The sequence below is a fragment of the Ranitomeya variabilis genome, chromosome 1 (assembly GCF_051348905.1).
Source record: "Ranitomeya variabilis isolate aRanVar5 chromosome 1, aRanVar5.hap1, whole genome shotgun sequence".
Taxonomy (NCBI): domain Eukaryota; kingdom Metazoa; phylum Chordata; class Amphibia; order Anura; family Dendrobatidae; genus Ranitomeya; species Ranitomeya variabilis.
In genome coordinates this window covers 607,340,627-607,367,255 of record NC_135232.1, presented here as the reverse complement: position 1 = coordinate 607,367,255, position 26,629 = coordinate 607,340,627, and the positions used below count along the sequence as shown (strand labels likewise).

Genomic DNA, 26,629 nt, shown 5'->3' with positions numbered 1-26,629 from the left:
TCAGCACTCAGTGACCCCTCTCTGTAACGGTGGCATTTGTCCACTATGATCTGAGATCCGCACAGAACCTATTTTAGAACTGCTGTATACCACACAGGTACCACGTCAGTGCTGTCATTCCCGTGTGATATATCCTCCGACGGACATGTTGGGTTTCTGGATTCTCCTGCTCCTCCAGGTGCTGGGTGGAGGCTGAGCTGTATTTCTTTCAGGCTGCCCCCCGGCTGGCACAGAATGGCTGAGACTCTTTATAATGTGAATCCGCACTGAGCGACACATTAAGATTGTGTTACACGACACAAAAGGCTTTTCAACATGTTCCTAAGGCCTTTGTGTAAGAGTATGCGCTGTGTACAGAATAGGACTCATTCTACCTAGCACCTGTGTACACAACCAGCCGGCCCGGGACACCTACAGATCTTTTATACTGCACTGCTACAATAGTGTCCGGGGTGTAATGTCCGAGGTTCACCCCAGGAGATCCTGTCCGGAGGTCACTGTCTGATAGCTGACCTTAGGAATCAACGTTTGGATTCACCATCTGTTATTAACGCATAATGTAACTCAGGATCAGTAATGTAATGTATGTACACAGTGACTGCACCAGCAGAATAGCGAGTGCAGCTCTGGGGTATAATATAGGATGTAACTCAGGATCAGTAATGTAATGTATGTACACAGTGACTGCACCAGCAGAATAGTGAGTGCAGCTCTGGGGTATAATGCAGGATGTAACTCAGAATCAGTAATGTAATGTAATATACACAGTGACTGCACCAGCAGAATAGTGAGTGCAGCTCTGGGGTATAATACAGGATGTAACTCAGGATCAGTAATGTAATGTAATGTACACAGTGACTGCACCAGCAGAATAGTGAGTGCAGCTCTGGGGTATAATACAGGATGTAACTCAGGATCAGTAATGTAATGTAATGTACACAGTGACTGCACCAGCAGAATAGTGAGTGCAGCTCTGGGGTATAATACAGGATGTAACTCAGGATCAGTAATGTAATGTAATGTACACAGTGACTGCACCAGCAGAATAGTGAGTGCAGCTCTGGGGTATAATAAAGGATGTAACTCAGGATCAGTAATGTAATGTATGTACACAGTGACTGCACCAGCAGAATAGTGAGTGCAACTCTGGGGTATAATACAGGATGTAACTCAGAATCAGTAATGTAATGTAATATACACAGTGACTGCACCAGCAGAATAGTGAGTGCAGCTCTGGGGTATAATACAGGATGTAACTCAGGATCAGTAATGTAATGTATGTACACAGTGACTGCACCAGCAGAATAGCGAGTGCAGCTCTGGGGTATAATACAGGATGTAACTCAGGATCAGTAATGTAATGTATGTACACAGTGACTGCACCAGCAGAATAGTGAGTGCAGCTCTGGGGTATAATACAGGATGTAACTCAGGATCAGTAATGTAATGTATGTACACAGTGACTGCACCAGCAGAATAGTGAGTGCAGCTCTGGAGTATAATACAGGATGTAACTCAGGATCAGTACAGGATCAGTAATGTAATGTATGTACACAGTGACTGCACCAGCAGAATAGTGAGTGCAGCTCTGGAGTATAATACAGGATGTAACTCAGGATCAGTAATGTAATGTATGTACACAGTGACTGCACTAGCAGAATAGTGAGTGCAACTCTGGGGTATAATACGGGATATAACTCAGGATCAGTAACGTATGTACATAGTGACTCCGTCAGCAGACTAGTGAGTGCAGCTCTGGAGTATAATACAGGATATAACTCAGGATCAGTACTGTAATGTATGTACACAGTGACTGCACCAGCAGAATAGTGAGTGCAGCTCTGGGGTATAATACAGGATGTAACTCAGGATCAGTACTGTAATGTATGTACACAGTGACTGCACAGCAGGAAGAGGTGGAGCCTGCTTGCCGTGTGCTCTGTGTGCTGCGTAGAGAGAGCTCCTGGGAAGGGAGGTAAACTTTTTCATCCAGGACTTTTTGTCTGCCCCCTTCCCAGGAAAGAAGGCTCATTTTGGGACTGGCCTCCGGGGCTGGGCCCCCGGCTCCCGCCTCCCGGTCCAAGCCGGCGGGGGGTGGGAGGACTCCAACTCCGGCTAGGGCTACAAGATCTGGCCAAGAATCAGGCAAGGGATCCAGCATGAAGACCCGTAGGACCCCTGAGGCCGCGGCGGCTCCTTCCCCCGGAGGTAGGCCGAGTACGAGCAGGGGTGCTGCAGCGGTGCCCCTTGGTTGGGGTACTAAGGCGGCTAGAGAATCCGCCGTGGGCTATGGTTCACGCATCCATGCGCACCTCTGCGAGTATGAGGACGCCTCAAGGAAGCTAAAATCCCTCTGGGGGGAGTTGAGGGTAGCTAAGGAGAGGTCTGACAGGGCCTCTGGCAATAAGAAGGCCGAGCTATCCGCCGCGGTCAAGAAGATCAAACAATCCATACAAGACCTGGAAAGCCGGAGGTGTGAGATCCTGGATGGCAGCGGGCCCTTCCGTGAAAAGCTGGAGAACGACGACCGGTTCAGAGCCATGACCGGTGGGGCTCCGGAGGGGTCACGGAGCTCCGGCCAGGTGGTGGAGGAGGATGATGAGGAATGCGAGGAGGAGGTCGCGCCCTACGCACCACCTGGTGGCCTGGTAAGAGATCTCCAGGCGTCGCATAGTGGGATAGCCCCTGAGCAGGTGGCTCTCCCGTCAGATTCTGGCCCTTCAGGGGACAGCGGGAGCGAGGGGGAGGATGAGGATGGTGGTAGTAGCAGCGAGGGGGGCTGCCTCGTCATGCAGCAGATCCGGCAGATCGAGTCCCCGGTCCGTTTTAACCAGCTGAGGTTCGGGGATGAGATCTGTGAGGACGAGGCAACCAGGAGGGGGATGAAGAGAAAGGCAAAAAAAAGTAAGAAGAAGAAAACATCTACTGTGGAGAAATATGTGTATGTCCCCCTCTCTGGGGCCCCCCGATCCCGCTGTGCGGCACCCGCTACCCACCCCGGCTCGGGCTCTGTTGTGGGTCCGCAGCGAGGGAGCGGGGAGATTACAGGCCATGACACGCAGGGCGCTGCCTCTGTTTGTGGTAATGGAGGGGGTAGTGATGTGTCTGATATGGAGCATGGTGTGGAAGGTGGCCCAGCGGTGGGCAAGAGAGTGGCAGCCGGGACCGCATCTCCGGCGGTGAGCGCTGGGGTGTCCGGGTCCCCCACTTACGGATCCGCTAAATCTGGATCGCTTCTGGGGACCCAGGCACCTAGTAAAGTAAAGGGGGCGGGGCCTGCGGTGAAGGCGGGGTCTGCGGTGAAGTCGGGGCCTCCTGCATTGGGGGCACCGCCGCTGGTGGATGCTGAGGGAGAGTGGCCTAGCCTGGGGCCAGCCGCTGGAGTTGCTGTGGCCAGGCTGTTTGTGGCCCAGGGTGTGGTGGTGGGGGGTGCTGTGCCTCAGGGGACTGGTACCGCTGGGGGGATTCTGGGGGGTGGATCCAGCTCTGGGTCGGCTCTGGGGGTCCCGCTGCGGCCAGTCTCAGGGGGCGTGGCCTCCTCGGCACCCGCTGCCCATGCAGGTGCAGCTTTGGATAGCTCTGCTGTGCGGCTGAAGGCTGGGGGCGTGGCTTCCCAAAGAAAGGAAAAAAAAATGGACTTAGCCAGCAATGGAGCAGGGACTGCAGCAGATAGCAGCAAGGGCGCCTGCCTGGTGGGGTCCCCTGAGTCTGGGGGCTTACCTGCGGTGGGGGCTCCGGTGACAAGGCAGGATGGAGCTGGAGGCGGGTCTGCACCTGGCTTCCTACCTGCCAGTGAGGGAGGAGACTCTGTGCCTGCTGTGGTGGAAAGTCAGGCTGTGCTGCTTAAGTCCCATGGCAGCAGGACTCTTAAAGGGACAGCAGCGCTGTGTGTGCCAAACCCCCCAGCAGGGAGGATGCCACCAGTAGGTGGCGGTAGCCGTGAACCTGGAAATACCCAAAAGGTGAGGCAAAATAAAACTGACCCCAGTGTGTATGTGAGTGAGAGTGGGGTGACTGATGGAGTGGATGAGGAGGGTGCGGGTATGGAAGTGTCTATGGTTGAGGATGCGAGTGGCAGTGCGTCTAAGGTGGCAAGTGTGAGTACGGTGTCTGATGGTAGTGGGAGAAGGGGGGAGGGGGCCGGTCCATCTGCCCCCCCAGCCACAGGTTCTCGGAGTTATTCGGGGGTGGTGGCTGGAGCCCCGGGGTCTAGTCAGGGGGTTTCCTCGCCTCTGGACCTCAGGGATAGCGTTTTGCGGCGCCGCTTCCTGGAGGCCCTCAAAAAGGGAGAACGGACGATCGAAGTAGAGGGAAGAGTGGTGGACTTGGCCTTTTGGCTGGATAGACACGGCCAGGCTGCCTTCCAAGATAAAAGGGAAGGGGAAACGGTTTGGTCCCTCCCGACAGCCGGGCAGGGGGTGGCCAGGCGGAATGTGGTCCGTCTTCGGTGGAGGGGCAGTGAAGCGTGCCCGCCAAGGGCGAGGGTTGTGGAGCTCCTTCTGAAGATGGACTTCAGGGCGACGGACATCTTTGCCCTGATTCATCCGTTTGGCACCTCCTTCTTCAATGTCAGTTTTGTTCGGCCAGAGGGCTTGGAGCTTTTCTGGTCGAATTTCGAACTGGCAAAGGGGGAGCCCGGCTGGCGAGACTTTGCCGTGCAGGCGGTGTCTCGCCAAAATAGTGTAAAGAGGGTGACCGTTCTGACAAGTAACGAGTCACTCTCTGGGGTCGACATAATGACGTGGCTTTCCCGTTATGGGGAAGTCACCGAGGTCCCTAAAAAAAATAGGGACGAGTTTGGCATTTGGTCAGGGGGCTGGACCTTCATGGTAAAGTTGAAGGTTTCAGGAGGTACGGTCACCCACATCCCTTCCTCAGCATTTCTGGGGAGGGACAGAATCCAGATCTTCTACCAGGGGCAACCGAAGGTCTGCCACAGGTGCGGTGATCCCCGCCACTTCAGCGCAGGCTGCAAGGTACAGAAATGTGCCTTGTGTGGCGGGGTAGGCCATCTTGCCGCGGCCTGTGGTGACATTAGGTGTCACCTGTGTGGTGACCTAGGTCACCCGTATAGCCGCTGCCCCCGTTCCTTTTCCAGCACCATCTCTGGCCCGGCAGGGGGGAGCCAAGGGGGGGTCCCCGGTGGTGCAACTTCTGCTGTGGCTGAGGGTGGAGGCATGAGGGGAGCTGAGGGGTCGGTGAGGAAAGGCGAGGCTGGTACATCTGCCCACCAGTGGCAACAGGTGAGGAGCCGTAAGGGCAGGGGGCAGGATAAGCCTCAGGCAACTGGGGTGATGACTGCCCCCACCCTGGAGACGGCAGCCGAAGCCTCTGAGGCCCTGGGGGAGAAGGCGGTGAGCGAGGAGATCCGGAGGATGGAGAGGGAGGAGTTGGCTGCTTCTGATAACTCTTCCCAGTATGAAAGTCTGGATGAAGAGGTGGTGGAGCAGCCTAAAAAAACGGGTCACAATCGTACCGGTAAGAGTCGGAAGAAGAGGAAGAACAAGGCTAAAAAATCTAAGCCCCCCCCCCCCCTGGCCACTGGGGTGCCTACGGAAGGGCTCGCTGACTCCCCTCTGATCCCCCTCTCCAATCGGTTCCAAGCCCTCGATGACTCTGCTGTGTCGGAGGTCGGGGGTGAGGGGCCGGTCGCAACATCTGGGGTGCCTTCGGGGAGTGGTGAGGTCTGTCCTCCGGGGGATTCACACTCCTCTGGAGGGGGGACCACCTCGGGGTCCAGGGGCAAGGAATCTATTTCTGGGAAATCCAGTGCTATAAAAGAGGATATGGACACCTCGGTATCTTTAAAGAGGAGGGGTGAGTCGGGCTCCTCCTCAGAAGGGGAGAGGAAATCAGGGGGTACGGTTAAAAAACAGGCCATCTAATCAATCACCCATGATGGCGGAACCTACCCCGTTGACTCTGGCGTCGATTAATGTCGCCAGCATAAAGTCAGATACGGCTAGATTTACGGCCTTTGATTTTTTCACCCGGGTTGAGGCTGATATTTTATTTTTGCAGGAGACCAGACTAACGGACCTGGGGTCCATCTACAAAGCAAAGAGGGAATGGAGGAGTGGGCCCTCATACTGGTCTCTTGCGGCCGAGCCGTATAGCGGGGTAGCGGTCCTTTTTAAGACCGTGGAGGTGGAATGCAGACGGGTGATCGAGGTAGAAATGGGGAGATGTTTGGTCCTTGATGTCTTCATGAGGGGACAGGAGCTTCGGCTCATCAATATCTATGGCCCACAATCCAAGTGGGACCGTAAATGTCTCTTCCTGAGGATCAAGCCCTATCTTTTTACGAGCCGGCAGGTGGTCTTCGGTGGGGATTTTAATACTGTAACCAGACTCCGTGATAGGGGAGGCCCCGGAGACCGGCTGGCTTATGATAGCGTAGCCTTGAATAGCATAGTAAGCGAAGCTCGCCTGGTGGATGTCCACATCCGGCACACCCCAGGTCACGGGGGTTTCACCTTTTTTAGGGGAAGCAGTAGGTCTAGGATAGATAGGTTTTTTTTAAAGGAGGAAGCCGTCTCTTCTGCAGTGTCCGCTGTTGAGGTGGAGTTCTCCGATCACTGTTTCATTTTCTTTACTTTGAATGTTACAGAGACCCCCCGGATGGGGAGAGGCCTATGGAAGCTGAATTCGTCCCTTCTGGAAGAGGCGGAAGTAAGACAGTCCTTTGAGGAATTTCTTCAGAGCCAGGTACCTCTCTTGGGTCTTTGTAGCAGTAAGTCTGAGTGGTGGGAGATCTTCAAAAGAAGGGTCGCAGGGTTCTTCCGTCAGCTCTCGAGCCTCAGAGGCCTGAACAGGTACCGCCTGTATCGGGAGCTGGGGAGGAAACTCGAGCAGCTCGTCTCGACTGGAGGGGACCGAGAGGAAATCTCCAGGGTGAAGACCTTGCTCAAGGGGTGCCAGTATGATAGGCACACATCCTTGGTTTTTGAGAGGGATTTCGGGAGGTACCGCTCGCCCGACCCTTACAGAAACTGCAGGTTGTCAGTGAATTGTAAGATGGTGAGAGGACTGATTGACAATACGGGGTCCCTGAACAGATCCAAATCAGGGATCCTGGAGGTGGTCAGATCCTTCTACTTGCACCTCTTGGGGAGGAGGGATCCTGATCGGGATGAGATGTCGGCTTTCCTGACTGAAACCATCCCTGAGCCAGGGGATGACCCCTCTCTTCATGTTTTGGCAGAAGCAATCAGGGAAGAGGAAGTGAGACGGGCGATTGATGGGCTCCGGCCCAAAAAGTCGCCCGGTCCGGATGGCTTAACATCCGAGTTCTACAAGACTTTTAGGGACTCTTTGGTCCCCCTCTTGACTGAGGTTTTTAATGAGTGCCTCTCCTCGGACATTCTACCCAGTTCAATGAGGAAGTCAGCCCTGATTATCCTGTCAAAGGGTAAAGACTCGTCCCGTATTGAGAATTGGCGTCCCATAGCGCTTCTCAATACGGACCGAAAGGTTCTGGCAAAGGTGCTTTTTAATCGGTTGGTGCAGTTTGCGCCCCGGCTCCTTTCGGGGGCCCAGCACTGCTCTGTTCCAGGCCGCAGTACATTTAGTGCTGTGCTCGGTGTCCGGGAGGCAGTGGAGCAGGGCAGGGCAGGTCACTGGAAGGGGTACTTGCTGTCCTTAGACCAGGCGAAGGCCTTTGACCGGGTTAACCATGAGTACCTCTGGTCCGTCCTTCTGAGGTATGGTCTGCCTGGGAGGTTTGTTGATTGGTTGAGAGTTTTATACAATGGGGCAGAGACTTTTCCGCTCGTGAACGGTTGGGTCGGACACCCTTTTGAGGTGAGGTCTGGTGTCCGCCAGGGCTGTCCTCTGAGCCCGCTGTTATACGTGTTTGCGATCGACCCCCTTTTAAGGAGGGTGGAGCGTGGACCGTTGGTGGGAGTCAGGATGGACCAGGCGGAGCCAGAGGCCGCCTTGAGGGTAGTGGCGTACGCTGATGATGTTTCCCTTTTTGTATCCTCGAGAGAGGAGGCAGATTGGGTGATGTCTGAGGTTGAACGCTACTCGGTGGCATCCGGTTCCATGATCAACCGGGACAAGTGTGAGAGTCTCTGGCTGGGAGGGGGAGATCCAAGTTTTGATCTCCCGGACACCCTTCCAGGGCCTCAGGCCACAGCAAAAATATTAGGCATCAGTTTCGGCCCGGGGGACTATCCCCAGCAAAACTGGGAGGGCAGACTTAAGATTGCCGCCCAGAAGGTGGATCAGTGGAAGGGTTGGTCTTTGACCCTAAGGGAAAGGGTTAGTCTTGCCAAGGGCTATTTGCTTCCTTTGCTAATATATTTGGGCAGCGTCTGCATCTTGCCAGAGCCTCTTTGGACACGGGTCTACAGCCTGTTTTTCCAATTGTTATGGGGAAATAGGCTGAACCTAATCAAGAGGGAGGTCACGTACCGCACGAGGAGACTAGGAGGGTTGGGTATGGTCAACCCAGTGGTGTTTCTAGTAAACACCTTTCTTAAGGCAAACATCGCCAACCTCTGGTCAGAGAGGGCTCCTCTGTGGGTATTCTCCTGTAGGGGGTGGTTTCGGCCTTTCTTCCAGGAATGGGAGACAGGAGGGCAGGTAAAGGACCTTCGAACACCTCATGGGCATCTTCCGGCTTATGCTACCCCGGTTCTGAAGGTGATCCGTCGGTGGGGTCTGGGAGTGTGGGAGATCAGGACCATGTCGAGAAGGTTACTTGACAATAGGGTCCTGTTGACCCACTTTCAGAAGCCCCTGGCGCTCAGGGATTGCCCAAGCTGGGATCTGGAGGTGGGGCTCGGGTTATTGAACTCTAAGCGGATCCCCTTGAAGTTTTGGGACTTGGCTTGGCGCTGCTTCCATGGGAAGCTGTATGTGAGGGACAACCTGAAGTGCAGATGCTCTGATGACCGGGATTGTCCCCGCGAAGAGTGTGGCGGTATGCTTGAAAGCATGGAGCATTTCCTGCTTCGGTGTCCCTTTAATACAGAGGTCTACAGCAGGGTGGGTGCTTCCATTGGCTGGCCTAGGCTGGCAGGCCTTTCCTATGCGGAGTGGGCCTATGGGGCATTCAGGTCCCTTGGTGGCAGAGATCGGGGCACTGTTTTCTTAGTTAGTTTAGTAACTAGGTTCCACACGTGGAATGCACGGTGTCTAGTGTCTACTCAGCGGAAAGTCCTCCCCAGGGAAGAGGTGATTAGGAACATCCTGGGTGACCTGGCAAAAGTGCGCTTGCTGGAGTTTGAGAGGCTGGGTGCAGGGAGGGCCTCTCTTCTTTGGAGGGGTTTCTCCTTTAATGTGCCCTAGGGAGAGTTAGGTTCTGTGTGCCTGTGATAGGGTTGAGTTAGTCTTTTTTATCTTTTTATCTTTATTTTGTAGGGTCAGATAGATGTGTAGGGACAGGGAGGGACAGATAGGGACAGTCTTTAGGGACAGGTAGTTAGTATTAGGTTGGTAGTGAGGGTCAGTGAGGGACAGGTAGGGGCAGGTAGGGAGAGATTGGTAGGGCTATAGGGACAGGATTTTCTCTTTTGTGTTGTTAGGGAGGGTCAGGGTGATGTGCGGTAGATTAGGGTGAGAGCCTCTATGGTCTCCAGTTCCTGGTGGTGGGCTGTAACCCTCACTTATAGATTTTTGTTTTGTAATTGGTAACCCGGGTATAGGGCTTGCAAGCATTGAACTTGGGCCTGTTCTTTGGTCATGGTTAAGGTGTGTACTGGTTATTATTATGTTATTATTGATTATATGTTATTATAAGGTTGTATATATGTTACATGTGTACTATGATGCGTGTAGGGGGGATTTAGTTTAGGTGGGGTGGGGGGTTTCTTGGGGGGTGGGGGGATGGGTTTTGGAGAATGGACGTCCGGCGGGATGCCAAGAAGAGGAAAAAAGGGCCATAAACTTCTATGGACCTTGTTCTATAGTGAAGGCCACAAACTCTCGTGGGACCTTGTGTGATAGGCCACAAACTCTCGTGGGACCTTGTGTGATAGGCCACAAACTCTCGTGGGACCTGGTGTGATAGGCCACAGACTTTCGTGGGACCTTTGGGGGAATGGTGGTGGTTTAGTTTAGGAGGTTAAAAAAAAAAAATATATATATATATATATATATATATATATATATATATATATATATATATATATATATATATATATATATATATATATATATATATATATATATATATATATATATATATATATAAAAAATATATGATTAAGTTTTGGCCAGGTGGCCTATTTGCTTTCTTTAGGGCAGTTGGCCGACTTTTGTTTATTTTTCTAGGGATGAATGCATGGGTATGTGTGTATGAGGGAAAAAGGGTACAAGGGGAGAGGAAAAAGGATATAGGTTGAGGTCTCTTCCCTTGCTGGGGGGTATTAATGAAATGGAGGAACATTTTGTTTGTATAAATATGCTGGACATTGGACTTTTGGGGACTGTGAATAATTTGTTTTGTTATTGAGTTTGTCTGTAAGCTTTGTTTTGTACTTTTATAATAAAAAAGAGATACAGGATGTAACTCAGGATCAGTTCAGGATCAGTAATGTAATGTATGTACACAGTGACTGCAGCAGAATAGTGAGTGCAGCTCTGGGGTATAATACAGGATGTAACTCTGGATCAGTAATGTAATGTATGTACAGAGTGACTGCAGCAGCAGAATAGTGAGTACAGCCCTGGTATATAATACAGGGTGTAACTCAGGATCAGTTCAGGATCAGTAATGTAATGTATGTACACAGTGACTGCACCAGCAGACTAGTGAGTGCAGCTCTGGAATATAATACAGGATGTACAGTTGTGGCCAAAAGTATTGACACCCCTGCAATTCTGTCAGATAATACTCAGTTTCTTCCTGGAAATGATTGCAAACACAAATTCTTTGTTATTATTATCTTCATTTAATTTGTCTTAAATGAAAAAGCACAAAAAGAATTGTCCTAAAGCCAAATTGGATATAATTCCACACCAAACATAAAAAAGGGGGTGGACAAAAGTATTGGCACTGTTCGAAAAATCATGTGATGCTTCTCTAATTTGTGTAATTAACAGCACCTGTAACTTACCTGTGGCACCTAACAGGTGTTGGCAGTAACTAAATCACACTTGCAGCCAGTTGACATGGATTAAAGTTGACTCAACCTCTGTCCTGTGTCCTTCTGTGTACCACATTGAGCATGGAGAAAAGAAATAAGACCAAAGAACTGTCTGAGGACTTGAGAAACCAAAATGTGAGGAAGCATGAGCAATCTCAAGGCTACAAGTCCATCTCCAAAGACCTGAATGTTCCTGTGTCTACCATGCGCAGTGTCATCAAGAAGTTTAAAGCCCATGGCACTGTGGCTAACCTCCCTAGATGTGGATGGAAAAGAAAAATTGACAAGAGATTTCAACGCAAGATTGTGCGGATGTTGGATAAAGAACCTCGACTAACATCCAAACAAGTTCAAGCTGCCCTGCAGTCCGAGGGTACAACAGTGTCAACCCGTACTATCCGTCGGCGTCTGAATGAAAAGGGACTGTATGGTAGGAGACCCAGGAAGACCCCACTTCTTACCCCGAGACATAAAAAGCCAGGCTGGAGTTTGCCAAAACTTACCTGAAAAAGCCTAAAATGTTTTGGAAGAATGTTCTCTGGTCAGATGAGACAAAAGTAGAGCTTTTTGGGCAAAGGCATCAACATAGAGTTTACAGGAGAAAAAAAGAGGCATTCAAAGAAAAGAACATGGTCCCTACAGTCAAACATGGTGGAGGTTCCCTGATGTTTTGGGGTTGCTTTGCTGCCTCTGGCACTGGACTGCTTGATCGTGTGCATGGCATTATGAAGTCTGAAGACTAGCAACACATTTTGCAGCATAATGTAGGGCCCAGTGTGAGAAAGCTGGGTCTCCCTCAGAGGTCATGGGTCTTCCAGCAGGACAATGACCCAAAACACACTTCAAAAAGCACTAGAAAATGGTTTGAGAGAAAGCACTGGAGACTTCTAATGTGGCCAGCAATGAGTCCAGACCTGAATCCCATAGAACACCTGTGGAGAGATCTAAAAATGGCAGTTTGGAGAAGGCACCCTTCAAATATCAGGGAGCTGGAGCAGTTTGCCAAAGAAGAATGGTCTAAAGTTCCAGCAGAGCATTGTAAGAAACTCATTGATGGTTATCGGAAGTGGTTGGTCGCAGTTATTTTAGCTAAAGGTTGTGCAACCAAGTATTAGGCTGAGGGTGCCAATACTTTTGTCCGGCCCATTTTTGGAGTTTTGTGTGAAATGATCAATGTTTTGCTTTTTGCTTCATTCTCTTTTGTGTTTTTTTATTTAAGACAAATTAAATGAAGATAATAATACCAAAGAATTTGTGTTTGCAATAATTGTCAGGAAGAAACTGAGTATTATCTGACAGAATTGCAGGGGTGTCAATACTTTTGGCCACAACTGTAACTCAGGATCAGTAATGTACTGTATGTACACAGTGACTGCAGCAGCAGAATAGTGAGTGCAGCTCTGGAGTATAATACAGGGTGTAACTCAGGATTAGTAGAAGATATTGCAACTTCTACACCAGAAACACTATGGCTTGGATTTTCATTGCTTTAAACAATCATTTACTTACCAGATCCTATTTATTTTCATGGCCATCATGAGATGAGTTATATCATGGACTGAGAAGACACTGAAGAACCTGTTTGTGTAGAACTAAAAGTCTCAGCATATCTATGCTGGAAGCTATGAGCTCCCCACTACGTCTCTCCTTGTAATTGCCAGCTATAATTAAATAGTATAATTCTTGTTCTTCCCTCCATCTGCTGATCTCCGTCAGGAGCCCCCTGGAGCAATATGCGGTGAATAGGATTCTTATCTCGGCCAGTCAGCACATGAATGAGACCCCACACGATCCCTCCATGATTGCTCCCAACCCATACGCTAAAATGATTCACCGAAATCTCACGTGCAGACACAGGGTTAGGAAATTATAGAAATAAAAGAAATAAGAACTCTGTGCCACTAGAGGGTCCACTGTAACATGGCGGAAAACTCACTTTACAGCACTGCTGTGCAAATTGATTAACAGAAAATTCAAGTACTATGACTAAATAAGGGTGGAGTCATAATGGCTGGCAGCATTTCTGTTCTACTGGAGACCAGATAGGCAGGATAACACAACGATTGATGTCTCTGGGTAACATCTCATCGTGGAGAGTGCCAAGCAGGACTAAGCCATGCATAGCTCCTCTGGGAAATTAAATATGCAAATTCGCTCTTCAGAGAGAAAAAGAGCTTGAACTCTAGCACCACCTATCGGAAGGAGCAATTTAAGTCAACATGGACCCTTTGACAAATCTTGACACTTGACATAATAGCCAGACCAAGCACTTTATTTGTAGGCACATGTTTCAGAGTGTTTACTCCTCCTCAGTGCAAAGCAAGCGTTCTGATTTGGCTGGATGAGAGGCCTCCGATGGGGCTCTGTGGAGTAAAACCTTTGCTTGTGGAGCATGCCATCCGGTGTAAGGAGACTTATAGGCCATGCAATGCTTCTCTGGGAAATTGTATGGGCAAATTGTCTCTTAAGATAGAAAGAGGACTGGATCTCTAGTGCCACCTATTTGAAGGAGCAGTTCTAAAAGTCACTATCAACCCTTTAACGAGCCTTGCCACATGATATATGTAGGATAAAAGCCAAATCACACACTCTATTTCCAGACACGTGTTTTAGGGTGCTTTTTTCTTGTCTTCTGCATTCTGGTATAACCAGGGTATATGCTGTATAAGAACAACTGGTATGACCTGGGCATCTACTATATATAATTATATATGTACAGCTGGTATAACCTGGGCATTTCCTGTATATAATTATATATGTACAGCCGGTATAACCTGGGTTTCTCCTGGATATAATTATATATGTACAGCCGGTATAACCTGGGTTTTTCCTGGATATAATTAAATATGTACAATTGCTATAACCTAGGGATCTCCTGTATGTAATTATATATGTACAGCTGGTATAACCTGAGCATCTCCTGTACTTAATTATTTATGTACAGCAGGTATAACCTGGGCATCTCCTGTATAGAATTATATATGTACAGCTGGTATAACTTGGGCATCTCCTGTATATAATTATATATGTACAGCTGGTATAACCTGAGCATCTCCTGTACATAATTATTTATGTACAGCTGGTATAACCTGGGCATCTCCTGTATAGAATTATATATGTACAGCTGGTATAACCTAGGGATCTCCTGTATGTAATTATATATGTACATGGAGCGCCCCCAGACGCAGGGCCGCGGGGTACTCGGTACCGGGCCTCTCTGTCTCGGTCCTGGGGTTGTCACGGTGGCTAGACCCGGTCCGTGACCCTGCTAAGGGGCGCCCAATGAAAGATGTGATGATGGTGCGTGGTGCAAGGTGCGATGAATAACGAGGACACAGGTTTGCAGTCTCTTTACCTCTTTACTGAAGGCTTCAGGATCCGCAATCCAGAGTACTGCTAACAGGGCTGGCTGAGACCGGCCGGTCTGAAGGCACATCCAGAGTTCCCTTTGCAGTTGAAAATCAGTGCCTACCTTCTAGCGCCTGTGTGTTGTAGTACTTCCCTGCTGAGCACCACGGGATAGTCTTCACAACTGTTGTGTCTGTTCCTGATGTTCTTCCTCACAACTATCGTATCTGTTCTGGTGTTCTTCTCCGTCCCCCAGATGATTTGGCTAGGACGCACCCGTATGATGGGTAGGCCTGGAGTTATTCTGGGACCCTAGAGACGCCCCTCTCCCACAATTGCCTCCTATGTCTGCTTAGGTGATTTAGGTGAGACGCCCCATTTCGTCAAGAAGCCGTCCAACAGCTCACCTCGCGCTTCCCGTTCCACTTCTCGCTGGAACTCCGCGATTAGGTGGTTCCGATATTCTCCCCAAGGGAAGGGCCCGAGGTCGTGCCCCCCGGTAATTTGGGGACAGGCGGCGGGGCCACCGGGGCACCAGTGGTCGCGGTGGTGACTGGGTCAGGTGCGGAGGTGAGGCGCCCTCCCTGGGAGTCACGGCACTGAGTACCTTCACTTGAGGTAACTCCTCCGGCGTCACTCCACTCTCCTGAGGGAGGCGTACGGACTGGGGACCGTTCAGGCATGGGATGCCCCATCGGCAGCTCCCATGGGTCGAAATCCTCCAACGAGGGCATGTCGGAGTAATCCTCCGGTGACGGGGGTCGGTGCGGGGCCATTCTTTTCCACAGGCCTTCTCTGGTCTCCAGTCCCACCTCATCTGAGTCATAGTTTCGTTTCTTCGGTCTCCGCCCGCCATAGAAGATCAGGAGGCGGGTCTCAGCTGCTGACGGACACGTCCTCAGGATACAGAAATATTTAGACTGGGCGGCCATTGTCTTTCGCGCTCTTCAGCTTGTTTACGCCCACTTCCATGCCCTTCTTCTTCTCCTGCGCTCCTCCTAGCGCTGTAATGGTTTTGGCGGGAATCGGCAATACACAGTCTTTGCAATAAGTCACAGTTCAAGCACAATTCAGACACAGTTCCAAGGCACACATGACCTGATTCTTCAGGCTTAAGTAGATCCTGTTCATGACGCCAAGTTGGAGTGCCCCCAGACGCAGGGCCGCAGAGTACTCGGTACCGGGCCTCTCTGTCTCGGTCCTGGGGTTGTCACGGTGGCTAGACCCGGTCCGTGACCCTGCTAAGGGGCGCCCAATGAAAGATGTGATGATGGTGCGTGGTGCAAGGTGCGATGAATAACGAGGACACAGGGTTGCGGTCTCTTTACCTCTTTACTGAAGGCTTCAGGATCCACAATCCAGAGTACTGCTAACAGGGCTGGCTGAGACCGGCTGGTCCGAAGGCACATCCAGAGTTCCCTTTGCAGGTGGAAATCAGTGCCTACCTTCTAGCGCCTGTGTGTTGTAGTACCTCCCTGCTGAGCACCACGGGATAGTCCTCACAACTGTTGTGTCTGTTCCTGATGTTCTTCCTCACAACTATCGTATCTGTTCTGATGTTCTTCTCCGTCCCCCAGATGATTTGGCTAGGACGCACCCGTATGACGGGTAAGCCTGGAGTTATTCTGGGAGACGCCCCTCTCCCACAATTGCCTCCTATGTCTGCTTAGGTGATTTAGGTGAGACAGCCAACCTATAATCAACTGTCCTGCCGCTGTTTGAAGTAATGCTTGGAGCCCAATACTTCCTCGGCATTCCGGCCACCGGCTACGCGCCTCAGTAGGACGTTGCCACGATCTTAAGGCACGACTCCTACTGGTTCTACCCTCCTTTGTGCGGTGATCTCGTTTCTCACTTCTCCACAATAAACCTCGCTTCGTGTCCTTTCTTCGGATGCCACCGCAACGGGTGCAGGCGCGGCTCCGTAACGTTCTGTCCTTTTCGCTAGGCCACTGTCAGGATCCCACCCCTGACAGGGACCCCCCTGAATCTTCCCCGCAACACCCTCTGCCACAGGATGTTGCCTGGTTCCAACCCAGTCAGCTTCTTCCTAACTTCCTATCCAACCCCCAGTTTTACCAGATTGTGAGGAGTGGCCTAATAGATAGCACCCTTAGCGCCCCCTGGTGGCCAGAGTGTGAAGTGTAATCTGTGACTGTGATACCTGGTCAGGTGAACTCCTTTAGTGCCATCAGACGTACCATCACTCTCCTTAGTGGCGGAGCGTCAGTACTGCAACGACCAGGACTCTGGGGCGCTGCATACGCCTGGTATAACCTGAGCATCTCCTGTACATAATTATTTATGTACAGCTGGTATAACCTGGGCATCTCCTGTATAGAATTATATATGTACAGCTGGTATAACTTGGGCATCTCCTGTATATAATTATATATGTACAGCTGGTATAACCTGGGCATCTCCTGTATATAATTATATATATACAGCCGGTATAACCTGGGTTTCTCCTGGATATAATTAAATATGTACAATTGCTATAACCTAGGGATCTCCTGTATGTAATTATATATGTACAGCTGGAATAACCTGGGCATCTCCTGTACATAATTATATATGTACAGCTGGTATAACCTGGGTACGGTGCTAGTCTTGGATATGGAGGAGCTTAGATACCTGAGCAGGCACTGGTGAGCTTCAGATGCCCATGTGTTTAGGAGCTCCTTTTCTGGGTCTCCTCTGGGATTAGGTTGTCCATAATTACTATTGGTCCCCCCTGTTGGACCCATCTAGCAATGTCAGGGTCCCTGGTCAGAGGGTATAGGGGCGAGCAGTGACTTTTATGGCCACATATAAATGTCCTGACGCCTGATGATGACATTCAGTATTTGCATGCGACGTTCTTTGCTTTGTAAATCACAACCAGCCGGATACAGGCGAGTGTCTAAGTCCACGACCTTCTTCAAAATCAACAAGTCCAAAACCCAGATCTGTTGTGCCTGCTCTGTGCTTGTTCTGCAGATGATTACACCACCGCCCTCCCCAGAGATCTGCCCAACATACCGGGGACATCTCCCATCCTGGACATCTGCAGCCTTCCTATATCTACAGTGAATATTTGGGAAGGTTGCAGATGTCTCACCCGCCCCACGTGCAGGGTGCCCTCCTCTCCTTACATGCCCCGACCTGCGTGCTCCAGTTTCGGTCGCTGACACCCTGTGACGGGGTGTTTTGTTTCTGGGCCTCAGTACTTCAGCTAGGTAATAAAGAGTACACCATCATCACCTGCCGGGCACGCCTGGCCCTGTTCGTCAGGGACATATGGCCGCCTCATAGCCCCCAGCGTATCCAGGTTAACCTCTTATCTGCTTAGGCGGTTATCTGTGGCCCTTAGGATAGTGGTCATGGTCGGTGGTAAGCTCACCATATTTTTGAAGCCTTGGATTGAGGGTCTTATCAGTGTTATGCTTGAATTCAGAGCGTAGTCGCTGTGGCCATCTCACCCTAATAAGGCTGCGTGCCCACGATCAGGAATAGTAGCGCATTGTCCGTGCGTTCTACATTACAGCACAGTGGATGGATTTCTAGAAATCTCAGGCCCACTGTGCTTTTATGTACGAGCCGCGGCATGTCAATCTGTGTAGCGGAGGCGGTAATCTCCTCTGCGTGGTTTCCACAATAGATTATCGTTAGATGCGATAAATCTCCAAATTTCCGAAAACAAGTGCATAATGTAGAGCGCAGTGAGAATACCCTGCATCCAAAACTCTACTATTCCTAATCGTGGGCACGCAGCCAAACTCCACTCTACTAGCAGCCTGTGATTACGGCTAAATACGGGATGTGGAGAGTCGGAAACACATCACTGAAATTCCACTAATACTTTCTGTGTATGCAGCTACTATGCAGACCAATGTGAGGAATAAAGGACTGAAGGGTCTGACTACGCCAGGTTTGATTGTAGTCTGTAACCATGGAGACATTTAGGTTTGCATATGAGCCGTATATATAAAGCTGTAATGTTTTTAATTGAGACTGATAAAAAAACACCTAATTTTAGTTTTAGAACCATTGCGCAACATGTAAAATGGCGGTGTCAGTGCACACCCTGTATGCAAAATATACAGCGTGACTTCAGTGTCAGAGTAGTGCCAGATTTCCTGCTTCATGTCACCTCATCATCAGTTCATCTCCCAACACAAATTCCTGAGCGCGCCCACTCCTCTACAGACAATGAACACCCCACTGTAGGAGGCTCACACCCACTGCTCATACACTCTATACAGGATACTAGGAAACTAAAACTTGGGTTACAGGAAAATGACACGGACACTCGGAGTATAGGACACTGACACTGGGGTACAGGATAATGACACTAGGGGTACAGAATAAAGGATGATGACACACTCGTAGTACAGGATAATGACACTGACACTCGGAGTATAGGACACTGACACTGACACTCGGGGTACAGGATAATGACACTGACACTCGGGGTACAGGATAATGACGCTGACACTCGGGGTACAGGATAATGACGCTGACACTCGGGTACAGGATAATGACGCTGACACTCGGGGTACAGGATAATGACACTGACACTTGGGGTACAGGATAATGACACTGACACTCGGGTACAGGATAATGACGCTGACACTCGGGGTACAGGATAATGACACTGACACTTGGGGTACAGGATAATGACGCTGACACTTGGGGTACAGGATAATGACACTGACACTTGGAGTACAGGATAATGACACTGACACTCGGGTACAGGATAATGACGCTGACACTCGGGGTACAGGATAATGACACTGACACTTGGGGTACAGGATAATGACGCTGACACTCGGGGTACAGGATAAATGACACTGACACTCGGGGTACAGGATAATGACACTGACACTCGGGGTACAGGATAATGACGCTGACACTCGGGGTACAGGATAATGATACTGACACTCGGGGTACAGGATAACGACACTGACACTCGGGGTACAGGATAATGACGCTGACACTCAGGGTACAGGATAATGACACTGACACTCGGGGTACAGGATAACGACACTGACACTAGGGGTACAGGATAATGACACTGACACTCGGGGTACAGGATAATGACACTGTCACTCGGGGTGCGGGATAATGATGACACTCGCGGTACAGGATAATGACACTGACACTTGGGGTACAGGATAATGACACTGACACTCGGGGTACAGGATAATGACACTGACACTCGGGGTACAGGATAATGACACTGACACTCGGGGTACAGGATAATGACACTGACACTTGGGGTACAGGATAATGACACTGACACTCGGGGTACAGGATAATCACACTGACACTTGGGGTACAGGATAATGACACTGACACTCGGGTACAGGATAATGACGCTGACACTCGGGGTACAGGATAATGACACTGACACTTGGGGTACAGGATAATGACACTGACACTTGGGGTACAGGATAATGACACTGACACTTGGGGTACAGGATAATGACGCTGACACTCGGGGTACAGGATAATGGCACTGACACTCGGGGTACAGGATAATGATACTGACACTCGGGGTACAGGATAACGACACTGACACTCGGGGTACAGGATAATGACGCTGACACTCAGGGTACAGGATAATGACACTGACACTCGGGGTACAGGATAACGACACTGACACTCGGGGTGCGGGATAATGATGACACTAGGGGTACAGGATAATGACACTGACACTCGGGGTACAGGATAATGACACTGTCACTCGGGGTGCGGGATAATGATGACACTCGGGGTACAGGATAATGACACTGACACTCGGGGTACAGAATAATGGCGCTGACACTCGGGGTACAGGATAATGACACTGACACTTGGGGTACAGGATAATGGCACTGACACTCGGGGTACAGAATAATGGCGCTGACACTCGGGGTACAGGATAATGACACTGACACTTGGGGTACAGGATAATGATACTGACACTCGGGGTACAGGATAATGACACTGACACTCGGGGTACAGGATAATGACGCTGACACTCGGGGTACAGGATAATGACACTGACACTCGGGGTACAGGATAATGACACTGACACTCGGGGTACAGGATAATGACACTGACACTCGGGGTACAGGATAATGACACTGACACTCGGGGTACAGGATAATGACGCTGACACTCGGGGTACAGGATAATGACACTGACACTCGGGGTACAGGATAATGACGCTGACACTCGGGGTACAGGATAATGACACTGACACTCGGGGTACAGGATAATGACGCTGACACTCGGGGTACATACAGTACTGTGACCAGCTGACATTAGCACAGGGTGACTGCGGCGCTCCAGGTGTTAATCTGGGTGCTGGGGGAGGACGCTCGGTGGTGACACCCATTTCCCGGGGAGGCATGTCTGTCTCAGGCTGTGCTCTCTGTGGCTTGGGCAGGATGAGCTCTTCTTAGTCTTCGGCTCCAGGTTCCTCTTTGCACTTTCTCCAACATGAAGAAGATCTTCTCCTGTTCCACCTCTCAGTTCCCTGTAAGTCATGTGACTCCTGTTGCTGTGATGTGAGGATGGGGGTGGTAGTCCTGGATTACTTTACTGCAAAATGTGAGTTGGCTGAAGAATCTCTGAGGTACATGATGGGGATAGCAGGACATACATGAGGGGGTTAACTTGTTATATGCTGGAAGATATCTGGTCATGTTTGGCATTGTTCTTACTGAAATAGCAGAGCTGAGATTGTCAGGTATCTGCTGTTATGTGAGGACTTCATGCAACATCTACAGTAGCTCACTGCCTGGTGGTCACCTCAGCTGCATCCACTGGTGCTCACTGTGCTGTGTGCGGTGGCCTGGGTTACAGTGAGAGGTGTTTGCTCAGTGATCGGGTGTTCGTGGTTAGTAATAATATTTAGGTAGCGACATTATTGTCTTCTGACCGGTATCCTGACATCGGAGACAGCATAAATGCGTGCAGTAATCAAGCATCTCATTCCTTTACATAGGAGCAGTATTATAGTAGTTATATTCTTGTACATGGGGCAGTATTATAGTAGTTATATTCTTGTACATAGGAGCAGTATTATAGTAGGTATATTCTTGTACATGGGGCAGTATTATAGTAGTTATATTCTTGTACATAGGGTGCAGTATTATAGTAGTTATATTCTTGTACATAGGAGCAGTATTATAGTAGTTATATTCTTGTACATGGGGGTCAGTATTATAGTAGTTATATTCTTGTACATGGGGGTCAGTATTATAGTAGTTATATTCTTGTACATAGGGGACAGTATTATAGTAGTTATATTCTTGTACATGGGGGTCAGTATTATAGTAGTTATATTCTTGTACATAGGGGGCAGTATTATAGTAGTTATATTCTTGTACATAGGAGCAGTAGTATAGTAGTTATATTCTTGTACATAGGAGCAGTATTATAGTAGTTATATCCTTGTACATAGGGGGCAGTATAATAGTAGTTATATTCTTGTACATAGGAGCAGTATTATAGTAGTTATATTCTTGTACATAGGAGCAGTATTATAGTAGTTATATTCTTGTACATGGGGGTCAGTATTATAGTAGTTATATTCTTGTACATGGGGGTCAGTATTATAGTAGTTATATTCTTGTACATAGGGGGCAGTATTATAGTAGTTATATTCTTGTACATAGGAGCAGTAGTATAGTAGTTATATTCTTGTACATAGGAGCAGTATTATAGTAGTTATATCCTTGTACATAGGGGGCAGTATAATAGTAGTTATATTCTTGTACATAGGAGCAGTATTATAGTAGTTATATTCTTGTACATAGGAGCAGTATTATAGTAGTTATATTCTTGTACATAGGAGCGGTATTATAGAAGTTATATCCTTGTACATAGGGTGTTGTGAACTCTGTTTTCGGGCTCCCTCTTGTGGTCACTGGTGGTATGGTGTGCCTTTTGCTTTGGGCTCCCCCTGGTGGCCTTGTTTGTTATCCTGCTGGTCTCTGGCTATCAGCTGGTTCGTTATCCTCTGGGAGGTTCCTATATAGCTCTGTTTTACTTTCACTTGTTGCCGGCTGTCGTTGTAATCAGTGCTACTCATATTCCTTCTGACTACCTTGCTCCCAGTCCATCCAGGATAAGCTAAGTTTTGTTTGCTCATTTTTTGATCAGCAGTGTTTATCATGTTTTCTGTTCCAGCTTGCTAAAATGTAATTCCCTCGCTTGCTGGTTGCTCTAGTGGGCTGAGTTTCTCCCCACACACCGTTAGTTGGTGTGTGGGTTCTTGAAATCTCAGGATGGATATTTTGTAAGGGTTTTTTATTGATCGCATAGACCCCTGCTCTATTTTCTGCTTTCTAGTACTAGTGGGCCTCTTTTGCTGAATCTGATTTCATCCCTATGTATGTGCCTTCTTCTCACTTCACCGTTAATATTTGTTGGGGGCTTCTATATCTTTGGGGATTATTTCTCTGGAGGCAAGCGAGGTCTTTCTTTCTCTTTAGGGGTAGCTAGTTCCTCAGGCTGGCTCGAGACGTCTAAGAATTTTTTAGGCACGTTCACCGGCTACCTCTAGTTGTTTTGGATAGGTTCAGATTTGCGATCAGTCCAGTTACCATCTCCCTAGAGCTCGTCCTTAGTTTAATCACTTGCTGATCTATTTGTGATCCTCCGCCACTTGGGATCATAACTGTACAGCCGGCCAGTAAAGTGTTAATTGCATGGCAGAAGCAGGAGAAAAGAAGCCTTGAGAAATTTTTTTTTTTTTTTTGGTTGTTGCCGTGTGTCTAGCTGCTGTGGCTAGCTTCTCTCCTCCTCTTAATCTTGGTGTGGCTCTGAGTTCAGCTGCTGACATGGATGTCCAGAGCTTGGCTTCCAGTCTGGATCATCTTACTGCTAGGGTTCAAAGTATTCAGGATTTTGTTGTTCACAGTCCTATGTCAGAGCCTAGAATACCTATTCCGGAGTTGTTTTCTGGAGATAGATCTAGGTTCCTGAATTTTAGGAACAATTGTAAGTTGTTTCTTTCGTTGAAACCTCGTTCCTCTGGTGATGCCGTTCAGCAAGTTAAGATTATCATTTCCTTTTTGCGTGGTGACCCCCAAGATTGGGCCTTCGCATTGGCGCCAGGGGATCCTGCATTGCTTAGTGTAGATGCGTTTTTTTCTAGCCCTTGGATTGCTCTATGAGGAACCTAATCTTGAGAACCAGGCTGAAAAAACGTTATTGGCCCTCTCGCAGGGGCAAGATGAAGCAGAGGTGTACTGCCAGAAATTTCGGAAATGGTCGGTGCTTACTCAGTGGAATGAGTGTGCCCTGGCTGCAAATTTCAGAGAAGGTCTTTCTGAAGTCATTAAGAATGTCATGGTGGGGTTCCCTACGCCTGCAGGTCTGAATGAGTCAATGACTCTGGCCATTCAGATTGATCGGCGTTTGCGGGAGCGCAAACCTGTGCACCATTTGGCGGTGTCTTCTGAACAGACACCTGAATCTATGCAATGTGACAGAATTCTGACCAGAAGTGAACGGCAAAATTATAGACGGCAAAATGGGTTGTGCTTTTACTGTGGTGACTCAGCTCATGTTATCTCAGCATGCTCTAAGCGCAAAAAAAAGGTTGATAAATCTGTCACCATTGGTACTTTACAGCCTAAGTTCATTTTGTCTGTTACCCTGATTTGTTCCCTGTCATCTTACCCGGTTAATGCTTTTGTAGATTCAGGTGCCGCCCTGAGTCTTATGGATTGGTCATTTGCCAGGCGCTGTGGTTTTGATTTGGAGCCTTTAAAATTCCCTATTCCACTAAGGGGAATTGATTCTACACCATTGGCTACGAATAGACCTCAGTACTGGACACAAGTGACCATGTGCATGACTCCTGTTCATCGGGAGGTGATTCGCTTTCTTGTACTGCATAATTTGCATGATGTCGTCGTGTTGGGTCTACCATGGTTGCAGACTCATAATCCAGTCCTGGATTGGAAAGCTATGTCGGTGTCAAGTTGGGGTTGTCAGGGAATTCATGGTGACGCTCCTGTGGTGTCAATTGCTTCGTCCACTCCTTCTGAAGTCCCTACGTTTTTGTCAGACTACCAGGATGTATTTGAGGAGCCCAAACTCAATTCTCTACCTCCTCATAGGGACTGTGATTGTGCTATAAATTTGATTCCTGGTAGTAAGTTTCCTAAGGGACGACTTTTCAATTTATCTGTGCCGGAGCATGCTGCCATGCGGAATTATATAAAGGAGTCTTTAGAGAAGGGACATATTCGCCCGTCCTCATCCCCTCTTGGAGCAGGATTCTTTTTTGTGGCTAAAAAGGATGGTTCCCTGAGACCCTGTATTGATTATCGCCTTTTGAATAAAATCACGGTCAAATTTCAGTATCCTTTGCCATTGTTAACTGATTTGTTTGCTCGCATTAGGGGGTCTAGTTGGTTCACCAAGATAGATCTTCGTGGTGCGTATAACCTTGTGCGTATAAAACAGGGTGATGAATGGAAAACTGCATTTAATACGCCTGAAGGCCATTTTGAGTACTTGGTGATGCCTTTTGGACTTTCTAATGCTCCTTCAATCTTTCAGTCCTTTATGCATGATATCTTCCGTGAATATCTGGATAAGTTTATGATTGTGTATCTGGATGATATTCTGTTTTTTTCGGATGATTGGGAGTCTCATGTTAAGCAGGTCAGGATGGTCTTTCAGGTCCTACGTGACAATGCTTTATTTGTGAAGGGCTCAAAATGTCGTTTTGGAGTCCAGAAGATTTCTTTTTTGGGTTTCATTTTTTCTCCTTCTACTATTGAGATGGACCCAGTCAAGGTTCAGGCTATTCATGACTGGACGCAGCCTACATCTGTTAAGAGTCTTCAGAAGTTCTTGGGTTTTGCTAATTTTTACCGTCGCTTCATAGCTAATTTTTCTGGCGTTGTTAAGCCTTTGACGGATTTGACCAAGAAGGGTTCTATGTGACTAATTGGTCTTCTGCGGCTGTGGAGGCCTTTCGGGAGCTGAAGCGTCGGTTTTCTTCGGCTCCGGTCTTATGTCAGCCAGATGTCTCACTTCCCTTCCAGGTGGAGGTTGATGCTTCCGAGATTGGAGCGGGGGCTGTTTTGTCGCAGAGAAGCCCCGATGGCTCTGTGATGAAGCCATGTGCTTTCTTTTCAAGAAAGTTTTCGCCTGCCGAGCGGAATTATGATGTCGGTAATCGGGAGCTGTTGGCTATGAAGTGGGCATTTGAGGAGTGGCGACATTGGCTCGAGGGAGCTAAACATCGTGTGGTGGTCTTGACTGACCACAAGAATTTGATTTATCTCGAGTCGGCCAAGCGGCTGAATCCCAGACAGGCTCGTTGGTCGTTGTTTTTCTCTCGTTTTGATTTCATTGTCTCGTACCTGCCGGGTTCGAAGAATGTGAAAGCTGATGCTCTTTCTAGGAGTTTTGTGCCTGACTCTCCTGGAGATTCAGAGCCGGCTGGTATCCTTAGAGAAGGGGTGATTTTGTCTGCCATCTCCCCAGATTTGCGACGTGTGCTGCAAGAGTTTCAGGCGGATAGACCTGACCGCTGTCCACCGGAGAGACTGTTTGTCCCGGATAGATGGACCAACAGAGTCATCTCCGAGGTTCATTCTTCGGTGTTGGCGGGCTATCCTGGAATATTTGGTACCAGAGACTTGGTGGACAGGTCTTTTTGGTGGCCTTCCTTGTTGCGGGATGTGCGTTCCTTTGTGCAGTCTTGTGGAATTTGTGCTCGGGCGAAGCCTTGCTGTTCTCGTGCCAGTGGTTTGCTGTTACCTTTGCCTGTCCCAAAGAGGCCTTGGACGCACATTTCCATGGATTTTATTTCAGATCTCCCTGTCTCTCAGAGAATGTCTGTCATCTGGGTGGTGTGTGATCGTTTTTCTAAGATGGTCCATTTGGTGCCCTTGCCTAAGTTGCCTTCCTCCTCCGAGTTGGTTCCACTGTTTTTTCAAAATGTGGTTCGTTTGCACGGGATTCCTGAGAACATTGTTTCTGACAGAGGATCCCAGTTTGTGTCTAGATTTTGGCGGACCTTTTGTGCTAAGTTGGGCATTGAATTGTCTTTTTCGTCGGCCTTCCATCCTCAGATGAATGGCCAAACCGAGCGAACTAATCAGACCTTGGAGACTTATTTAAGATGTTTTGTTTCTGCTGACCAGGACGACTGGGTTTATTTTTTTACCGTTGGCCGAGTTTGC

At 48.9% G+C, this 26,629-nt stretch overlaps 1 protein-coding gene across 4 annotated transcripts in view; it reads left to right on the top strand.

Annotated features, from left to right (window-relative positions):
• Nucleotides 1-26,629, top strand: part of ANKRD35 (ankyrin repeat domain 35) — a 73,113-nt gene that overhangs the window by 12,648 nt on the left and 33,836 nt on the right. Inside the window, exon 1 of one of the 4 annotated variants that reach the window (XM_077260127.1) lies at nt 20,819-20,951. The exons of 1 other annotated variant lie outside the window; for it this stretch is intronic. In XM_077260127.1, the coding sequence (XP_077116242.1) occupies nt 20,913-20,951 (39 nt within the window). In that variant the 5' untranslated portion in view covers nt 20,819-20,912. Of the gene's footprint in view, nt 1-20,818; nt 21,049-26,629 lie in introns of those variants that run through there. 2 more of the 4 variants (XM_077260136.1, XM_077260147.1) reach the window with 2 other exon arrangements.